A 22347-nucleotide genomic window follows, 5' to 3' on the forward strand; every position below is an offset into this window, starting at 1 on the left:
GTATCCGACACTGCTGACTTTTCTTCTTAAACACTCAGCCACACTTAACTTGCTTTTTTTTTTTTTTTACTTTTCTATTATACAGAAGTTCTGCTCCATCAAGTGCACCCCTTCAAAAGCTTGCTCCTCAAATGGTGGGGCCAGGGCCCTGTCATTGGAAATCTGCTTTTCTTATTCAGCCTCCAAGGACATATATTAGCTTAAACCATGTGACGACTCCCAGATCTATGTATCTCAGTTAGAATTCTCTCCTAAGCTCTAAATTCGTCTGTCGACTTCAATATTCACAGGTGTATGGAGCTCGCCATCTCTTCCCCACGTACTTGGGGTTCACCCAGTATTTTCTGTCTTGAGGATTGGCCACATTATCTACCTAGCCATCATGTCAGAAATGCGGGCCTCATTCTGAACTTCTTTCTCACTCCCCACATCCAATAACAATTCAGTCCTAAAAGACCTTCTTCACTAAACTCAGTAATTTGCCATCCCTTCTCCATTCAACCTACTTCTGCATACTCTAAGCTCTCGTTAGCCCACACTTGACCATCTATTGCTTGGCCGGACCCTGTCCTCTCCAAATAATCTGCCATGGTGCCATCTGAGTGGCAATCCTAACCGAGCTATTCCTTANCCACACTTGACCATCTATTGCTTGGCCGGACCCTGTCCTCTCCAAATAATCTGCCATGGTGCCATCTGAGTGATCTTTCTAAAGACAATCCTAACCGAGCTATTCCTTGNAGTGGCAATCCTAACCGAGCTATTCCTTGTAAGATTCTTCAGTGACTCCTCTTGTAACTTTCAGAATGTTAATGATGGGTTTCCGCCTATGCCTGTAACCTCAACTTGAAGCATTATCCCACAGGTGTTTTTCACCTCAATTCTACAGAACGAGTCACAGATCCTTAAATTTATCTACTATTACATCTCTTCAACAGTGCTATTCACGCTGCTTGTGATCGATTCCCTTCCTCATCCTGATTTACGTAACTACTACTCAGCTTTTCAAAACCTCAATGTCAAAACATTACCTTGTCTAGAGTATTCTTCTTCAGCCCAAACTAAATGACTTTAGTAACAACTCTTTTTAATTATGCAAGTGATACATACTCCTTGTCAAAAACTTGTGTTTCCAAAACAGAAAGGCATGATTCCACTGACAAGTGATGCGCTTTTATTATCATTTAGAGGAAGAGCCCCCAAAGTGAACCAGTATATAAAGAAACTATTAGCAGCACGTGACACGGGAGAATGAAGCAGCAAGCCTTGCCCTCTGGGAAGTCTAGTCAATACCAATCACCAAGTAAGATGGTTCAAGAGTAGGAGAGAAAGGAAAAGACTGTCTAGGCCACAAAGGGAGATTGGCTAGTCTAGTCTTGGGGTAAAAAGGTGAAGTTGAAAGGGGAAAAAAGAGTAAACTGTGAGAGCTCTGATGGAGGAAGCAGGATATAGAGCACCTGTGAGCAAATGCACTGACTACAATGTGAATTCAGGAAGGTAACGTTGACAGTCCTGGTGCCATAAACAGAAATGAAGAGGAGCAGCAGTTAGAGTGACTCATGGATCTGGGAAAAACAATTCTAATTTATTTGAGGCAGAGGAGGGAGCGGCTGAATTGACAGTATCTGCGGAATCTCTCAGAATGGACATCAACCTGAGCAAGAAATGCAGGATTGGAAGCTGAAAGAGAAATAAAAGAGGGACCAAAATATTTGAATAACCTTTACATTTGCAAGTGGATAAGACTCGTTTGTTCAACCAGTTTTTACTGAGGACCCTCTATGGGGCCAGATGTGGTAGGCCTGCGGGGGTAGGGCAGTGAGCAATATGCGTGATTCCTGTCCTTAATAAACCCACATTCTAGTGTGGGAGAATGTCATAGTCAAATTATCACACAAATAAACATGTAATTATGAAATATTACCAGTAGAGTTGAAAGGTACTATAATAGAACCAGGAGGACTAATTTAGGAAGAGCAATCCCAGAAGACCTCTTAAGGAACTGACATTAAATTGACACTGTGAAGATAGTAAGAGTAGTCAAGAGCATAGGTAGAAGGCAGTGGGGACAGCATGTGTAAGAGCTTTCTGGCACTTTGCAGAATTGGAAAAACAGCACAAAGGGGGAAGAGTAGAATCTCTGAGGAGAGGTTAATAGAAGCTTCCCAAATAAAAAAGCAAAAAGAAAAAAAAGACTGAAAAACAAAACAAAACAAAACCAGAACATCCAAGAACTGTGGGACAACCACGAAAGGTGTGGCCTGAGTGCAGTGGGAATACCAGAAAGAGAAGAAAGAGAAAAGAACAGACGAGGTAGCTCAAGCAGTAATGACTGAGAACTTCCCCTCAATTAATATCAGACACAAAACCATAGGGCCAGGAGGCTCAAACAACACCAAGAAAGATAAATGCCAAAAAAATTACATGTAGGCATATCATATTCAAATTGCGTAAAATCCGAGATGAAAAAAATCTGGAAAGAAGCCAGAGGAATAAAACACCTTACCTACAGAGGTGCAAAGACAAGAATTACACCTGACTTCTCCTTAGAAAACGTGCAAGCAAGAAGACGGTGGAATAGAATATTTAAAGTGCTAAGAGAAAAAAACCACCAACCTAGAATTCTGTACCCTATGAAATTATCCTTCAAAAGTGGAAGAGAAATCAAAACTTTTCAGGCAAACAAAAATTGAGGGAAATTTTTTGCTAGCAGACCTAGTTCTTTAGAGTAGGAAAATTATATGGGTCAGAAATGTGGATCTATATAAAGAAAGGAAGTGAATCAGAGAATGACTAAAGGAAGGAAACCTACAGACCAATATTTCTCACGAAAATACATGTACTATCTAACAAAAATTTTGTACAGAATTATATGAGGAAAACTACAAAACTCTGATAAAAGTAATCAAAAAAGAACTAAATAAATGGGGAGAGATCTCATGTTTGTGGACAGGAAGACTCAATGCTGTTAGTTCTTCTCAACTTGATTCCAAGAAGCTATTCTGTGTATACTGGCAAACTGACTCTAAAGTTTATGGAGAGACTTACTATAAAGTAATTGAGACAGTGTGTGTTGGCCAAAGAAGAAACAAATAAATCAATGGAAAAGAACAGAGAGCATAGAAATACATTAATACAGTCACCTGATAATTGACAAAGGAGAAAAGGCAATACAAGGGAGAAAAGATCATCTTTTCAACAAATGATACTGGAAGAACTGCACATCCACAGGCAAAAGAAAACATATCTAGTCACAGACTTAAATCCTTCACAAAAAAGAATTCAAAATGAAGCATACCCCTAGATGTAAAACACAAAACTATAAAACTCCTAGAAGATAAAATAGGAAAAAAATCTATATGACTTTTGGTGCGATGATGACTGTTTAGATACAATACCAAAGGCACAACGCCTGGAAAATAATAATTGTTAACCTGGACTTCACTGAAATTAAAAGCTTCTGTTCTACAAAAGACACTGTCAAGAACATGGCAAGATGAGTTACACTGAAAGATATTTGCCAAAGACTTTTACCCAAAATATACAAATAACTCTCGATAGAAAAAAAAAAACAACTCGGTTTAAAAATGGGTAAAAGAGCTGAATAGTTACCTCATCCAAGAGGATATATAGACGGCAAATAAGCAGAAGAAAAGATGTTAAACGTTATATGTCATTAAGGGAATTGCAAATTAAAGCAACGATGAGATGACACCATACACCTACTAGAATGGCCCAAATCTGGAGAGATGACAACACCACAAGCTGTTGAGGATGTGGAAAAACAGAAAGTCTCATTCATTGCTGGTGGGAGTGCAAAATGGTACAGCCACTTTGGAAGACAGTATGGTACTTTCTTATAAAACTAAACATACTCTTACCATGACCCAACAATTATACTCCTTGGTATTTTCCCAAATGTGTCAAAATTTCCACCCATACAAAAATCTGCACATGGATGTTTAAGCAGCTTTATTCCAGTTGCCCAAAGTAGGAAGCAACCAAGACGTCCTTCAGTAGGTGAATGGATAAATACAATGTGGCCCATCCAGACACTGGAATACTAGTCAGTGATAAAAGGAAGTGAGCTGCCAGGTCATGAGAACACACGGAGGATACTTACATGCACACTACTAAGTGAAAGAAGTCACTCTGAAAGCATACATACTCTTTGCTTCCAGCTATATGACATTCTGAAAAAGGCAAAACTACGGAGACAATAAAAAGATCGGTGCTTGCCAGGGGGTTAGCAGGGGAGGCAAGGATGAATAGGCAGAACACAGAGGACTTTTAGGACAGTGCAACTACTTTGTAAGACCCTCTACTGGTAGAAACAGTCAACAAACATTTGTCAAAACCCACAGGATACACACCACCAAGGGGAAATACAGACTTTGGGTGGTCATGATGTGTCAGTGTAGGTTCACTGATCATTCATTTTAAGAGTGGACAAGGTTATACATATGAAGGGGCAGGGGACAGATGGGAATTCTCTGTACCTTCTACTCAAGTTTGCCATGCATCTACAAAGTTAAGTCTATTTTTTAAAAAGGGTGGGTGTCCAGGAAGAGCCTGGAAAGGCAAGCAAGGATCGTAGATTTCACCATCAATGCAATGATAAGTCATCGAGGGATTTCAGTAAGGAGAGTGACAAACTCTTAAAACAAAACTTTCTTAGGTTTTAAAGCAATCACTTCAGCGGCTGCCTGGAGAGTGGACCTGAGGGGGACAATGGCGGAAGCTAGGAGATCAGGAGAGGAGGCTGGCAATGCAGTTTAGGTCAGAGTTGATGGAGACTTAGACCAAAAAAGAAGTCATGCAGACAGAAAGGAATGGTGGATTAAAAAAAAAAAAAGACTTTTAAATACAGAATGACAATGGATTAGATGTGTGTGTTAGAAGAGGAGAATCGAGAAGGACTCCAAATTTTGTAGTGAGCGACTGGAGGCCATTGTCTAGTTGAGCAGACAGAGGAAGCAGAAGCTACCCGAAGGGCAAGACCGTGGTTCGTCTTTGGCCGTGTGACGTCTGAGATGGCTCGTAGTGCCTGACACTTGGTAGGTGGCTCTTACTCACATTGTTTTTGTTATGAGCATAATAGGGTAGGGAATGCTAGACATAATTCTTTTAAAATATTCTTCCAGAGATTAAGGGAATGGGGGTGGAACACATCATTTCCCTGCCGTCCCCTTACTATCTCAGCAACCTATCCCGGTGCCCTGAACCCTCATACCCACTGCAAGCTGGGGGAGGGGGCGGAGTGTGTGTCTCAGTTACACGCATCACAGCTTTGCAAACTCCACTCTGAAAAACCTGCTGGAAGGCACTCATGCTAATTTTTTACTAAGCAAGGCATTGCTCCCAAAGGCCCAAAACAATAAATTAATTTTAAGAAAGCAGTAAGTTGTTAAAAGGCTCAACAAACCTATCGCGGTTACCCTTCCAAAGTTGTGGTTCTCTGCACCGTCAAGCAGCATCCGCATCTCCCGTGAACTGGTCAGAAATGCAAATTATCAGCCTCCAGGCCAGACCTACTGGGTCAGAAACTCTGGGGGTGGGGGCCCAGCACCCTGTGTTTTAACAAGTCCTTCAGGTGATTCTGATGCCCTAAGTTGGAGCATCACCGACCTAGAGGAATCCCAAGATGTCATCTACTGCAATCTTTTGAGTCTACCCGGACAAAGTTTAGACTATTTTAAATAAGTAAAACATAACTTGAAAGCAAGTGATACTCTCTACCATATTTTTTTACATGGAAAGTATCAAAGGCAATATTTCATCTGCATGAACGAAAGAAGAGAGTCTCGGTATGGAGCGTGGGCGTGGCACGTGCTGGCCCCGGGGGTGGGGGGAGGGGGATGGGAAGCAGGTGTGGCTTACCTGACAAATGCCGCTGATGCACATGTCCAGGGAGTCCGTGCTGCAGCGAGTTCCATCCAGGACCTTGGGTGCCAGCTCCACTACCAAGTTGTGTCCCCGGGCATGACACTTGAGCGCACAGGGGGCAGCAGGATCATTATACCGGGGAAGCCATTCATAGTAACGCCCCTGATACTGGACGTCATTGTAGGCGGAGCACTGCTGGGCTCTGAAGTCCTCCGCATCGGGAGGGCAGTCCTGCGAGCACAGAAGAAAGGCCACACGCACATCACTCAGGGAGATCAGCCACCGAAAGGCTGAGCAAGTTTACAAGAGTCTGACGAGACCAGCCCCACCACGGGCCTCTCACCCTGGAGTCACCTCATTTCTTTACCCTATTGAAAAGCTCTTTTAACCGTCTTGCTTTTAATTGTTCCAGGTGACTTCAGGTCTTTATGGGGAATATTAATTATCATCCATGCCTTCGAGAAGCATTTCAATAGGAAGGATTACTTGCCCCTACTTTGGCCCCAAACTGCCCTGCTTTGTGAGAACTTGTGTTTGTTTGTGTTTTTGTGATTGTTAACTCATGAGCCCTTCTTCTCTCCTTGTGGGTCCCCAGCCACTGCTTTTCACTGGAGCCAAGTGCCTGCCTTCAACCCGCTGAAGGATGTAAAGAGAGAACGGAGTTCTTTCAAATTCTGTCTACAACAACAGCAAGGAAATTCTAAGTAAATCCTTTAGGGAGCTCTCATAATAATAGTAAAAAGTGTTTGTGCAAGTCTTGATGACTCAGAAATCTTTTTACTTAATTACTAATCCCTCCCATCCGATCCTTCCAAAACCAGATGCTGGCTGACAAAAGGTTACTTTACTCTTCAGAGTTGGATACAAACTTCCTAACTGATGGGAATTAATTAATCCTATACCAATTTCCCAATTACAGAAAGCAAATACAGAAAGGCAATATATTATTTTGTATTTTTTTTTCTTATTACAAAAGTAATCAATGGTCCTTATAAAACCTTTGGGAAATGGTTTCTATTTGAAAAAAAAAAGAATAAAAGACAAAGATTCTTGTACCTAAATCTTTAAACAAATCCTTGATGATTTCCCAAAAACAAATTTCTGAAAATAAAATTTCTGAGAAAAAGGGTGTGTTTCATGAGCTTTTCAAAATATTGCCAAATTGCCCTCCAGGAATTTCCCACTTTATTATCACCAGGCTCCCTAAGTTCCCTTTTTCTCAACCTCTCTTCTCAGCTGGGATATTATAATTTTCTAACATTTTTCTAATCATGTTAAATAGATTTTCTTTATTTTAATTTACATTTCCTTTCATTTCTTAGGTTTGATAGCTTTCACATATATTGCTTTTTGTATTAACTTCAAAAATTTCTTGTTTCATTTATCTATTGGAATGCTTGCCTTTTTACTGTTTTTAACAGATAAGACTTCCAACCTTCCCAATGAGGTTATCAACTCTTTGCCATCTGTACTGCAAATATTCTCCCCATTTGATTTTAGTTTTGGTGCTTTGCAAAGTCAAGAAACTTTAAATTTCCAGATAGTAAGCTCTATTAGTATTTCCTTTTAAGGCTTTTTCCCTCATTAATGAGATCAGAAATGCTTTTTGTACCCTGCCTAGAACAGATAAATACTGAGGTGTATTTTTCTAGTTCCTTTCTAGCTTAGCAATTATATTTAACACTTTGTTACACCAGGAATTTATTTTGATGTGTGGTGCAAGGTAGCAACTTAATGTTATGTTTTTCTACAAATAATTATTAATAAATTATCAGCCAGAATCTTAAAATAGAATTTCTTTCATTTCTCCTCTTTTTACTACTTAACTTTTGTATCTTGCTGTGTTTATGCTTCTGGCCTTTATAATCTGCCTCAAATCCTTTCTGGAAGTAGGCAGGGAAGACATAAAATATAAGAAATAAACATCCCCCTGGGATTAGTTGTATTAGTTTGCGGTGAATCGTTCCAAAATCCTGTACTACACCCACATTTTTCTTGTTTCAGAAAGATTAAAACTTCACCCAGGTCACACCTATGGAAGAAAGAGTCAAGATGAAGACTGAAACTGGTTGACCTTTCTCTTTTGAAACGAGGACTGTTTTCCATCTGGCCCCAGGGAAGATCATCAGTTGATAAAATTATATGGCCTCCTCTTCCCTTAACCACGGCCAATTTTCTCTGTATCTGACTCTTTGAAACCAAAGCCAAAGAGTGTAAGACAACGAGTGAAAACAACTTCTCTTGCATTAGGCTCACTGATGTAGCAAGCGTGCTTTAGGGACTGAAATTTCTTGCTGTCTGACTCCTGACTGCCTTAAACTCCAGAAACCAAAGAAGTTTCACAAAATTAACAAGGTTTAACTAACAGTCAGCCGAGGATGCCAGCCTACGCTTAGTCCTTGCTGAAAGGGAGGCCAGGTTTGGACACGGGACCCCACCTCCTTGGCCACAGCTGATATCAGAGGCAAACACCTGGTCCACGCCAGGACAGTCAGTCTTTCGCAGGAATTTGGAATTGCAAGAGAAGAGCTGGGGACTCCCATCAGCCTGGGGATGAGCTAATCATCTCTTCCATGAGATGCCTGTTGAAGAAAAGCAAGCCAGTTCCCACAGCAAAGAAGAATGAATTAGACACGAAAAGAGGAACGAACACCAACCACGTATTTCAGTAAGATTACGTAACTTGGGCGTCTCACTGTCTGATTCCTGGGTCCAGGCCCTCAAGGTGTGCTGATGCCCAAATTCCATTAAATATCCACCCACCCATTCAGCGAATCCCATTTTTCTTGAGCTATTTTGAGTGGGCCTCTGTTCCTGGGAAATGACAATCCCAATGAAGACACCCTTGTACCCCGACGATGCTTACCAGCTCACAAGGGGTCCTCCTGGTATTCCCTTTGGGCTGGGTGGGTCACAATTATCCTTACCCTCATTTTATAAACAGAGGAAACTATGACCCTCAAAGTCTATAGTCACTAGCCCAAAGACACCCAGCTAGAATATGACAGAGCCAAGACTGATTCCCAAAGTAACAAGTGTTCCATTATACGATACCGCTTTCTAGTAATCTTGCAAGACATGGAGGACTCACATTAAACGCTTTCATTTACTTGGCATTCTTCCAGTGTCAACACTAAGCCTGTCTAGTCGGCTTCTGCTGGGTCCCCGGCCCTGGCTCAGGACAATCTAGGGATTCTTGTGTCTTAAACAGTTTAGCTGACATTTAGGAAGCTTGAATACCAAACATTCTTCTGCTTTGCTTTCCCTGAGAAGCATTTCTTTATATCAGTTCCGACAACACGTTTGTTAAATATGCTTTACGGGCTTCGCCTAGGTTACATGCTGTGGAGAACATGAAAGAATATAAACCACTGTGGTCAATGGAGAGCCCGTTGTCTTACTGGGAAAGCAGCATCTACTGTATGAAATACCCTGATCCCATGGGTTACTGCTTGTACTTACAGATTCGCAAGTAAGGCTTTGCAATGAAAAGGAAATAAAATTGTTGTCCATGTGTTAAATTAAAAATTGATTAAGTGGAGGGGTGCCTGGGTGGTTCAGTCAGCTAAGCATCTGACTCCTGATTTAAGCTCAGGTCATGATCTCAGGGTCATGGGATGGAGCCCTGCACTGGGCTCCATGCTCAGCAGGGAGTCTGTTTGGGATTCCCCCTCCCTCTCCCTCCACAACTCCCCCTCCCACGCTCTCTGTCTCTAAAGTAAATAAATAAAAATCTAAAAAAAAAAATTGATTAAGTGGAGTTAATAAGGAAAGAATAGATCCTAGATCAGGAAGACTTGACTCAGTCAGGAGGGGGCAGCCAGCCTGGAAAGCACAGAAAAGGAGGAGGAGGAGGAGGACCAAGATTAGGAGGAGAAGAGGGAGAAGGAGGGGAAGGACGACACAACTTGTACCCTTTTAAGGACCATGCTAAAGACAGAGATCTCTTTTCCCTCCTTAAGCCATGAGGATACATGAACCATTCTCACGGACAACTTAGGGAGAAATGCTGAGACAGGAAGATCACCTAATAAACAGAGCATTTTTACATAAAAGAGACAGAGCATTAGCTAAGGGATGATTTATATAATAGGATTGAACCAAGCTTTAATATGGGTTATATATTTAGGTCATTTTCCCCAGATAACCATGAGTAAGGGACTTAGGAAAAATGTAATTTCTACTATAAGCAAATTTAAGATTTTTATTTTATCTTCATATCCAAGTTGTACTATGCATTAAATTTTGGGATCCTCTAATATAACCAATGCCAAAATTTCTAGCATGAAAACGAGCTACTGTGAGTGGTCATTATAAGACAGTTAGCAAAAGGTGCATCATGGAAACGTGACATTTCAGAAGAGATTTAAGGGATGGCCTGATGTTTTTAGGACAACTACAGGAAAGAACACAAACAACAGGGACATGGCAGAAATGAAGTCAGTAGCGATGAGGGACAGGGACCAGGCGTGACCAGCAAGGGTGAAAGTTTGTGAGCTGAACACGAGATAAGTCTAACTAACTTCTGGAGGTCCTTGAATGCAAGTCAGGGGAATTAAAAGCAATACGGATCCACAGAGGGGACTGAAAAAGAAAGTGTGGCACTTTAGGAAGACCAGTGTGACGGCAGGATGGACTGGGGTAGGAGCAGCGACAGTGGAAAGTGAAGAACACCTCTAAGAGGAAACTGCCAGAAATTAGCCATCCATAGGACTCGTGGTATAAAGAGTCTTTCAAGGGTCACATCAAATGTTGTCTCTTCTGGAAAGCCATCAGGGACCCCACTGTGCAGAGTCAACCATTTCTCCCTCTGTGCTCACATAAAAATGTGTTCATGATGCAAAAACACTATTACAAATCATGATATACTTGTTTTTAAAGGTATTTTCCCTTTGCTGTCTTCCAGCACTGACTTTGATCCCATAAACCCTGGTATAAAAAAAATGAGCAGTCAGCGAGTTCAAGTATTAGAACTCCTTGCTGACATGCATGACTTCCCTTGGAGTCTCCACTTACTCTGGGAGACGCCTGATAAGGAAAATTCTTCACTGAGACCTCAGGGTCCTGGCCCTGGCCGTCAGGGTCTTTGCTGAGCACTGACTAGAGGGTTATCTCTGAAGATGGCAGGTACCTGGGATTAGGGGATGCTCCAACCCAAACCCCCCCTTCCCCCGAAAGAATAACCCCAGGGAGAGCTGCGAAAGCAAAGCCCGATTTTGTAGGGAGGACAGTGTGGTTCTCATTCCCTGGTTGTGCCTGCCATTCCTGCACACCAGGAGTGGGATTTCTTCCTCTCTGCCCTCTGACTGTGTATCCCCATCATACCCACACTTCCTAACAAAAGGACATTCGATTCTTCCTTGAGTGCCTGGAGTCTATTCTTCTCAGGTATCTTCTACTGAGGTGGGCAGAGATCAGAAGTGCGGCTGTCAGGGTCTGTCCACGTCAAGCCCGATCCTCCCGTGTTGGGGACCCCTTCCCCGCACCTCGGGCCATTGGCGTACAAGGCCCACGGCCATGGAGGACACCATTTCCATGATTCCCCTCCGCTGCCTCTCCTCTCCCTGACCTCTGCCCCTTGCCAACTGTGAATATTCAGAAGGTCTATCCTACAGCTCCTGGGGTTGGCGATTCTATAACGGTATCTGAAAGGGGAGTGCTCCTGTAATTCCCCCTGTGAGTCAGGTGCTCACGTGTCGGGAGGAGCAGCCATGTTTGAGACTACTGTTTGTACTGTCATCAATCATCTAACAAAGCTCGAGACCTCTCAGGCTCCTTCCCAAGAGGCAGTTTGATTTAGCAGAGTGGTTAGAAGCTGGCACTCCAGAGCCTGGAGCCCGACTGCCTGGAGTCTAGTTCAGCTCTGCAACCTTAAGCACGTTTCCTACACTTCCTCCTGTGTAAGAGTGGAGATAAGGGGCGCCCCGGTGGCTCAGTCAGTTGAGTGTCTGACTCTTGATTTTGGCTCAGGTGATGATCTCAGGGTTGTGGGACACAGCCCCGTGTTGGGCTCTACACTCAGGGGAGTCTGCTTGAGATTCTCTCTCTCCCTCTGCCCCTCCCCTACTCTCTCTCAAATAAATAAATGCTTTTTTAAAAAGTGGAGATAAAAATAGTATCTACTTTGTAGAGATATTATGAGGATTAAATCAGTTTATTCATGGATAGGCACTTAGAACAATGTCTAGCATTTGGGAAGTACTGACTACATGTGATCTATTATTATTATTATTATTATTATTATTATTATTAATTTTGTTAAGAGTTTGAAAGCTGGCACACATAGATGGCAAGCTCTGTGGTTTTGAGGCCAAGAGCCTGAGCCTTCAGATAACCACGTGGAGGAATAGAAAGAAGCAGGAGTGACCTCTGGGATGGGAGGAAACAGTAGGTCTCTGGGGTCCGTAGCAGTGCCCTGGCAGTGACCTCTGTTCCTCCATGGAGCAGCCTTCCTGATCACCAAGACTGAGATGGTGAGGTCCCTCAGGTGAGAACGGGGGATCTCGCAGCCCATCGGATGGGATCTCATGCCCCTGGAAATACAGGTGTCGGAATCTCTGAATCACAAGGCAAATCGCCCTCATAAGAGTGCCTTGTCTTGGAATCACTAAAGGCAGCTTCCTTCAGAAGAGTGGGTGATGGGCCCCATTTCCAGGGAAAAGGGAAACCACGGACTGTCAAGGGAGCCTGGCCCGTCTCCAATGGGGACACTGAGTGGCCATGAGAAGCAACAGCAAGGGAGCACTAAGGGGAGCTCCCTTCTCTCCCCACTGGAGGTAGGTTGCAGACTGGTCCCCCTTCCTGCCCTCTGTCCCACCCTGAGTAGCAGGGATGGGGAGACCTCAAACGGGTGATTCTAAACCACAATTAATAAAGCAGGAAGCAACTCAAGAAAAGATGTGACTATCTTTGTACCCTGAGTTCATGTGGTTATGTCCACTCGTGGTACCTTACATCCCGGGGTGTTTCTATGGTATATTCCCAGGAACGCACTGTGTCACCTCTCCTGGGAAGACCCCAGCCCTGCCACTGGGGCTGCACAGCTCCAGCTCCGCCCTGCAGGATGGCTTGAGGGGGCACGGCGGCAGAGCCTGGCACATGGAGATGGAGGGGTGTCCCAAGCACTTTAGCCCTGAAAGACCTGCCACAACCCCCCCCTTATTTCCCTAAAAGGAATTGGGTAAAAGTCTGAGTTTGCAATGGCAAGCACAGCGATTAATGCCGCATTCTTATGAAACCTCTCTAAGGACCCCAACTCTGAGAACCAAAAAGGGCAACATTCACTTTGTGGTCCTCCCCACTGGTCACCACCTTCTAAACCTCTATTCCTCACCAGCCTAGAGGTGGGGAAGGGTTCTGCAGGATCCTCCCAGAAGGGCCCTCACATGAGACCACAGGTCCTCCCAAGACCCACAGAAGGGGCCTCAGGGGCATGGGAACTTCACTCGAGCGCACCCAAGTCCTAACCATTGCACCCAGGACGCGTTAATTTTAGTAGATTACATGGTGTGTCTACACTGTATGACCCGACACTCCTGGACCCACATAACACTTGTGCTGAAGAAAGGTGCCTTTTGGGAATTATCGAGAGCAGAGACTCACAGACACACACACACACACACACACACACACACACACACACACACACACGGAAACCCAAGAGTGAAATCTCAAACGGCAACACCTTGATCTGGGCATTTAAAATGAATTCCCCTAGATAGTTTCAGAGTATCGCTGGCTAGGATACAGTTGTGTAATTTATTTTTGAATGACCGTAAGGAGTTTATGGTAATTTGTTAAAGCAGCACTTTATAAAAAGAAAAAAAAACCCAAAAACAAATAACAACAACAAAAACAAAAATACGCACCCAAGCAAAAGGTAGTAGATCGAAACGTCTCCTAGACAAACCCTCAGGCTGCTACTGCGTGCACAAGCTTGCGTGAGGAAACGAAGCCAGACTGTGTGTGTAACTAAACGCCAGCCTCTCTGTTCAAGTCAATCTCTCTGCCCCCCGCACCCCACCCGGACCTCAACTCATTTAATTTAGCATCACGCCCATGGGTGTCCCCTGAGTCCTCGGCCCTCCATCTGGTCATAGGACATGTGAAATCTATTTGCTTTGTGGCCCCAAATTCCTCCCAGGACATGATGGACACCAAGGGCCGAGTGATACCGTAGTCTGAATGCCCAATAACTAAGTACCCACATTTCCCACTTGAGTTTGAAGCCAGTCGAGTGAGAAAGACAAACACTTGCGCTGCATCACTGATAAAAAACAGACTGAAAATGCGGCTGACCTGCGATCAGAAGGCCTTGCTCACACTGCCCGCTCACTATTGCCCCAGCTTTCAGGGCTGCCCTCCCAGGACAAGTCTGCGTCTGCAGAACAGAGGCCCTCGGACAGGACTTCCGTCTCCCACCGGCCCAGGACAGAGAAGGGGCAAAGAGGGACAAAAGCCCCAGTGAGTGAAACTTTTTAAATAAATTAATTACAACCAATGGAGAAAAAATGGATTAAAAAAATCTAAATCTTATATTTCCAGATTCTAATAATTTCCTTTTTATTCGTGCCATTTTGATTTGGGTCTATACCATGAACCAGGGAAATGTTTTAAGTGGAAAATAGGATGGATTCCTTCTGCTATTTATTTTGCATTTTTAGATTTGTAAAGCAAAAGGCTTGAATTTTTTTAGTGCTCATCACTGTAGAGCAAGAGTGAGGTTTATAAACCTGTCCCTACGCACAATGTTTTTGAGTCACCGGTAGAGCACCCTTAACACATTTTGCCGTGGGCAGGACAGGTGTTTGGGGCAGAAAAAACAGCAGCAGACCAGTAAGTCTGTGCTCTTCCTTTGTGACCATTGGAAACTGATTTTACCCCAGGCCCTTCATTTGCAAAAGAGAGATAACCACACCTCATCTTTCTCCATCGCAGAGACAGTAAGAGGGTCAGGTGACCGACCTACTGTACCTAATACACTTGGAACGTTGAAGGCATTTACAGGTATCAGGTATTGTATCTATGAATTCAGAAGTTATTAAATACTTACCAAATCACTTTATAAATGTGAAATGGCCTAAAAAGGTAGTATACATGGAAGGTATGAGATACACAAAATCTGCTGTCAACTAAAAAATAGTTATATTTTTCCCAAAGGGTACCAAGGGGCCATTAGCTTTACAGTACACATAATCTTCCAACTTAACACATGAACATCACTGGAGTGTATATTTTTATTCCAGAACTTACATGATTGCTGCATGTCTTGTATCGAATATTCTGTCCTTCACAATTCCTAGAGGAAAAAAGAGGGAAAAAGAAATTATTTCATAGAAGCGGCAAGCAGCACAAAAGAAGGAAGGAAGGAAGGAAGGAAGGAAGGAAGGAAGGAAGGAAGGGAAGGAAGGAAAGAAGGAAGGAAGGAAAAGAAAGAAAGAAAGAAAGAAAGAAAGAAAGAAAGAAAGAAAGAAGAAAGGGAAAGAGAAGAAAGAAAGAAAGAAAGAAAGAAAGAAAGAAAGAAAGAAAGAAAGAAAGAAAGAAAAAGAAAAAAGAAAGAAAGAAAGAAAGAAAGAAAGAAAGAAAAGAAAGAAAAGAAAGATTGCCAATACAAGGTGATACTGATAAAACTTTTATTACTCCACGTTACCTCAGAGATTCAAAGTTTAAATTCTAAGAAATAACTTTCAAAAATCAGGAGGGCAAAAAGTCTCATGAAAGTGTCACTTTAAATAGAGAGTATACAACTAATGAAGCATCGAACTTTGCATCGGAATCTGGGGATGTACTGTATGGTGACTAACATAATAATAAAATAAAAAAAAATAAATAGAGAGTAAATTCTTTGGCTGAACTAATGTAATGACATTACTAACGTGCAGTTTTACCCTGGGAGCCATATAACCGCTGAAATTAATGTAGAGCGTGTGTGCATACTTGTGGGTTTTTCTGCGAAAAAGAAGAGGAAGCTACGGGTGGACGCATTTGGGCACCGTGTCCCTCACTCACTGGAGGACCCCAAGTTGGCCGGGCTCTCCGTGACCTCCTTCTGTAATCCACACGACAGTCTCTGGTAGACATCTGCCTGAGGCAACCCTTCTACACTGTATTCCAACTATTGGCCTTACTGAACGGAAGCTACAAAATAGTGTCCAGGTGACTTTCTTGGGACACTGGTGCTGTAGGGTCTGAAGTCATCCATAGGTTTGAGAATCTCCCACCATGAACCCTATCCTCCCCGCCGCCACTGCTGGCTCCAGAGCCCTGTCACTCATTCTCTAGGCAGATTTTTCCTCCGGATGCTTGAGATCCCATCTGGCAGCTACTTTCCTCAATCAGTGCTTGCTGCTCCACAGTTTATATTCACTCCTTAAAGTTAGCTCGTCTGCTAATGGTACCTTTCCCAACTTTTCAATTACACATCCTTACCTTTGGTTTTCCTGGCCAGTTCAATGGCAGATTTGCAGCAAAGATAGCTAAACACAGGCTTAACTCAACATCTTGCATTAAAAGTCAACTGATACTATTTCAATTGTTTTAAAATATTTAGTCCTAGAAGAATAGAAATTTTTAAGAAGTGGATCTGAGTGGGGGCACCTGGATGGCTCAGTTGGTTAAGCGTCTGACTCTTGATTTCAGCTCAGGTCATGATCTCAGGGTCCTGAGATCAAGCCCTGCGTTGAGTTCACAGGGTCCTCGGGGAGTCCTCTTGAGATTTTTCTCTTTTCCCCTCCCCCTCTGCTCCTCCCTCCTCCCTCTCTAAAAAAAAGAAAAGTGGATCTGAATGGAATCTGATTTTTGGCTGGTATGGTTTAAATAGAAGCCTCTATGAAACAACTGATAATCTATTTCAGTAATATACAATTCATTGCACATACTTGCTGATGATTCCATTTTTATTGATTATAAAAAAGAGTAAGTGAAAACTAATACTATGGCAAGAGGAATAAAGGAGAATAATCAATCTTTCCAAATCCCATCACTAAGACCTTCACTCTCAATATTTTGGCATTTAATCATCCAGTGTTTCTGCAGGACTCACAGAGGTGAAAGCATACTAGAAATTCAACTTCATATTAGTTTTAATCTAATATAACAAGTAATCCCCCATTTTATTACTAAGTTTTTGGAGAAATTATTTTAATAACTTTATAATAGTCCATTACACAGACATTACATTTTTGTAAGTCCGAATTTAAATTTTCTTAATTGTAGTAAAATACCCATAACATAAATTTACCATCTTAACCTTTTTTTTTTTTAAAGATTTTATTTGTTTATTTGACAGAGATAGAGACAGCCAGCGAGAGAGGGAACACAAGCAGGGGGAGTGGGAGAGGAAGAAGCAGGCTCACAGCAGAGGAGCCTGATGTGGGGCTCGATCCCATGACGCCGGGATCACGCCCTGAGCCGAAGGCAGACGCTTAACCGCTGTGCCACCCAGGCGCCCCTTAACCATTTTTAGATACACAATCCAGCATAAGTACATCCACATTGCTGTATAAACATGACATTTTATGGTTATTTATGCTGCCTCTTTTTTCCCCGTGCTTTTTAAATTTACATACAGTAAAATTCACTTTTTTGGGAGTGTACAATTTCATGAGTTTTAACAAATCCATCCTCCACATGACCAATTTCCTTTTAATGGTGTGATTATTTTGTATTTTATCATGTCTGACACTTTTTGATCCTGCTTTCCACTTTTTCTTTCTTTGCAATCCTTCTCAAACTCAGCCTCTCCGCTTGCATCTCATACCATACCTTCCTTTCTGTTCCAACTGTAGCATGTAGCCCTATTGGGTTTAAGGAGATGGGCATATGGGAGGAAGAACTTTGGGAGTGAAAAAAAACAGCATTATAGCTGCCTTGGAAAGCATTATCTAAATGACAGTTAAATTTCTGAACTTAAAGGCAGACAAGGTAGCCAATCAGTTGCCCCTGTTTAATACAATTCTCATGACTTGGGCATTAGGACATCTTCCCAGAGCTATTGTAATAATAGGTTGACCCAGTTTTAGCGTTTTGTAACACTGCCTATTTCCTCTTTTTGTGTCTTGTCATAGGTACACGACCCTGAAATTTATTAAACTTTCGATGAGGCTACATCAAACTTGAAATATTCAAGAGGCACCAAACTGGGAGGCTGGCGGGAAAACGGTATTAGGGTGGAGAAGTCTCTCTCTTGGTCAAGGGGAAGTGACGCCATTCTCCTGGGAGACAACAGCTATGCCAGTGGACAAGGTCATGTACTTACGTAAATTATTTCATTGTGATTTTATGTGCAGAAAAAAAGAAGAAAATAAATTACAGAAAAAGTGAAAGGGGTAATTTAAAGTACTCTGTTTATTTTGGAAAGGCCCTGACTGAAGAAAGCAGCTAATAGATTAAGGAAGTGATAACCAAATGCTTTTGTACCACACTGACTTAGAATCCTAAAAGGCTTTTAATTCCACTATCCAGAGAGCAGGCAAATTGCAAAGACACATGTTAAAATAGTATTTGAATTGAAATACTGATAAACAAAAAAACAAAAACAAAAACACATGGAAACCTACCAAGAATGACAGTTTCTTTAAAAGCGTTCTGGAACTTCAGGAAAAACTATTTCAGGTGCATTGTCACCAATTGTTCAACTTTGGCTGTTTAAATGGAAAGCAAAACTACTTTGGTAGGGGCGCCTGGGTAGCTCAGACAGTTCAGTGTCTACCTTCGGGTCAGGTCATGATCCCAGGGTCCCGGGATTGAGCCCCGCATCGGGCTCCCTGCTCAGCAGGAGCCTGCTTCTCGCTCTCCTCCCCACCTGTGTTCTCTCTTGCTATCTCTGTCACTGTCTCTCTCTCTTTCTCTCTCTTAAATTAATAAATAAAATCTTTAAAAAAAGAAAAGAAAAGCAAAACTACTTTTGTAAACATAAATTTAAAACTAAAAGGAAAGAAAACAGCTGATGGTTGTGTCTCAGGTCTGCTGTGTAGACCATACAGTCATGGTCTACACCCCACTGCCATCTGCTGCACCCTGACTGTAAGCCTAGTATGCAGGAGGCACAAACTTGCATCTTGACTGATGAGCCTGAAAATCTAAACCTGAGACATGAGGCTATCTCCACGACCAATCCCACTACAAGTGCAGCAAAGTGATACGGAAAGAGAACATTTTACTTCCTGAACGCTCTAAATGTAAAGTACCATTCTGCACTCATTCCGTCTCCAACAACTTATGGTGAACCTACTAAGTACCAGGGGATGGATATAAAGATGCAGGGAGACTACCTCTCAATTCCCCTAACAAATCAGTAGTAAGATTTTTTTTTTTTAAACCCAGCCATCTGGCCAACATTTTTAACGTGCTATTTCACTTCAACCTAACACACAGTAAACTCACTGACTGGTCTCTATTGATGTGGTATGCCTTGGTTACAATTTAGTATGAAAATGAATGACCACTTTATGAAACAGGCATAAAATGAAATTCAAGTTATTTTAAAGTTAAGGACACTGGAGTCCTAATTCCCCAAGCAAGAACCTGCCAGCTTATTCTGGAAATAATTCCTTTGGCCCAAAGCAACTGAGCTGCAGAAATATTACTTCCAAGTTTTTAATTTCATTCTAATTATTATATGCAAGAGCTAATGGTTATCAGGAGTATATGAAAATTCAAGAACATCATTTCACAATTATGTATTTTCTATCCATTACAACATTCATAACACCCTGAAATTGGAGATTTTTGAAGCCATAAATTTATGAATATATAAAAAACATATGTTGATTCCACATGAGGATACATTAAAAACATTAATAAAATTTCCTTGGAGTTTATAGCAGTATAATTTATTACATTCATTTGATGATATATTGACTCAAATACTAGTGTCTTAAAGACTGAGAAGCAGTGTTTTGACGAATAAAAATATATTAATTTTTTAAAATAGTAGTTAACTTAAACCTGTTTCCCATGGTTGGCAGTTGACTAGCATATCGAGTTACAAATTTCTGCAAGAGAGACATTCTGGCTGGGTTATGCTCTACAGTGCAAAAGCACTGACTGTGAATTTAAATATAATCAAATCCTGAAATAACATTATCTGCAAAGAAATAAATGAGCAAAATAGCTGCATTCATCCCTTTCCCTAAATCATGAATTTAAATAAGCACGCTGATAAAAAGAGAAGGCACTGAAATGCTTTCAAAAGCTTTGGGATAGCGCTTTGTTTGATTTTTAATGTAACCACCTCCATCTTCCTTCTCCAAGAAAAATTGACCACAGAGCCCCATATTTATGAAATTTAACAAGTCTCTATGGCTCTCCTAGGATAAAGAGACCTGATAAGCTTTCCAAGGGAAGTAGGTTTCCTTCTTAAGAATCTCAGAGTCGTTTCAAAATGACAGTAAAAGTTCTTAACATGGGAGTAGGTCAGGAATGATTAAAGTTTGAGGCTGCCCAAAAGGTGGGGAGCAGGGATGAGCTGAACTATTTATACATCTGCTGCCCTTCTTTTGAATGAATCTAATTCATTTTTTATGCAGAGACAAGGTATTACTGTCTCTGTTTCTCACTGGAGACATGGAGTGAGTGGGGGGATGCCACAGGCCTGGCCCCATGCCAGGAACCAAGCTGGAGACAGGACATATATCACCATACATTTATCTGACTCTAAATACCACAGGACATGCTACTCTCTCATTCAATTTTTTTAATACTTGATTAGTATCTTTTCTAGCCGGATATATTTGTTCAAATTAGATGAGCTCAGGGAGTAAACAAATTTGGAGACTCTCAGGCCTAAGAGCAAATTTCAGAAGATAGGTTAAAATTTGTGCATAAAGCAGACTTAAAAACACTAAAGTCCTAAAAAACTGAAAAAAATCAAGCAAGTGCTACCTCAAGAATGGACACCTGAAATAGAGTAGCAACATGTGTAAATGAATTGTTTTTGTATTCTTACAAGTATTTTACTATGAAATGTTTGAAGTCCACACACACGAAAAATATAAGAATGACACAAACTCATATACATACGAGCAAGCCTCACTGCTTCTTAAAGTTTTCTTGGGATTTATTTTTAAGAAATGTATCATTACAAATCTGGTGAAAGTCCCCAGACAAACACCTTCAATCCTATTCCCTTGCCTCCGTCTGCAGAGGCAACTAAGTAAATGGTATCAGAGTATGCATGACCTCCCTCGGCTTGATTTTTTCAATTTGTATCAACACTATGTTTTTGAAAACACCCATATTGATAGATGCAACCCGAACGCATTCACGTTTATGGTTCCATAGGAACCCAATGTATAAACACACCACTGTGTATATATCAATTCTTTTTCTTTTTATTGGCCAATTTTCCTAAAGTTTATGAAGATTCTGCAATGAGCGATCTTACGCAATCTCCTTAGGCATATCTGCACGCATTTCTCTGGGATATATACCTGAGCGGGACTGTTCTGTTGTGGGCACTTACAGCTTCGCTATGACCAGATATTGACAAGTGCTCTCTAAAGCGAGCATACCAATTTTCACCCCCATTCGTAGCACAGGAAGGTTCTTATTATCACACATCTAGGTCAATATTTGGCATTTAAAAACATTTTTAAGTTTTTCCCAATCTGAAGAATAGAAAATACCTCACTTTGTATTCTTTTGTGTCTTTTTGTGAATGAGGTTAATATTGCCATTTGTTTTTGACGACACAGGCTCCCCTTCTTGTGAATTTCCTGTCCATATTCTTTCTTCATTTTCCTCCAAGCTTGTTTTTGTTTTTGTTTTACTGAGAACAAAAGAAGTTACTTAAATATTTCAGATACTAATCCCTTATTGTCTATATTCACTGTCAAAAGTCTCCCACTCTCAGGCGTTTCTTTTGTTTATAGTATATTTTCATGATACAAAAGTGTTTGTGTAGTGGACCTGAAGTTACCAATATTTTTCTTTGTAACTTAAACTCTTTGTATCTTAGTTAAGGAATAATTCACTACCTGGAGATCATAAAGACATTCTCTGGTATTTTCTTCTAAATGTTTTAAGCTTTGCTTTTCGTAAGTAGACGTTAATGTACCTAGAATGTACTCTTTATGTGTATTGATATTTTCTAATATTTTCCCTTTAGATATCAATAATCATACCTGAGCCCCATGTACTGAATATCCACCCTTTCTCTACAAATTTTTAGTGCCACCTCTAATGTATATCAAATGCTAGTATATGCATGTTTTTGTTTCTTGGATCTCCATTTTGCTACAATGTTCTCTTATTTGTCCCCATGCTACGATGGTAGTTAAATTTCTTAAATTTTAGTGTCTGCACAAGTTACCCATTTTGTTGTTTGAAAAACTCTTTTCATTACCTTTACATTTATGATTCTTAGAACTGGAATTACACTTAAAGATTAATTTTGGGGGAAAACTTATTTTTATGATGTTGTGACTCTCTATTTTTGAACATATTATATCTCACCATTTG

General features: G+C 41.4%; 1 protein-coding gene across 1 annotated transcript in view; it reads right to left on the reverse strand.

Annotated features, from left to right (window-relative positions):
- ADAMTSL3 (ADAMTS like 3) overlaps positions 1–22347 on the reverse strand; it is a 236922-nt gene that overhangs the window by 138922 nt on the left and 75653 nt on the right. Inside the window, exons 5-6 of the mRNA XM_034668882.1 lie at positions 15139–15184; positions 5881–6117 (exon numbers count right to left, since the gene is read on the reverse strand). Coding sequence (XP_034524773.1) covers positions 5881–6117; positions 15139–15184 — 283 coding nt within the window. The remainder of the gene's footprint in view (positions 1–5880; positions 6118–15138; positions 15185–22347) is intronic.

The sequence above is a fragment of the Ailuropoda melanoleuca genome, chromosome 9 (genome assembly GCF_002007445.2).
Source record: "Ailuropoda melanoleuca isolate Jingjing chromosome 9, ASM200744v2, whole genome shotgun sequence".
Lineage (NCBI taxonomy): Eukaryota > Metazoa > Chordata > Mammalia > Carnivora > Ursidae > Ailuropoda > Ailuropoda melanoleuca.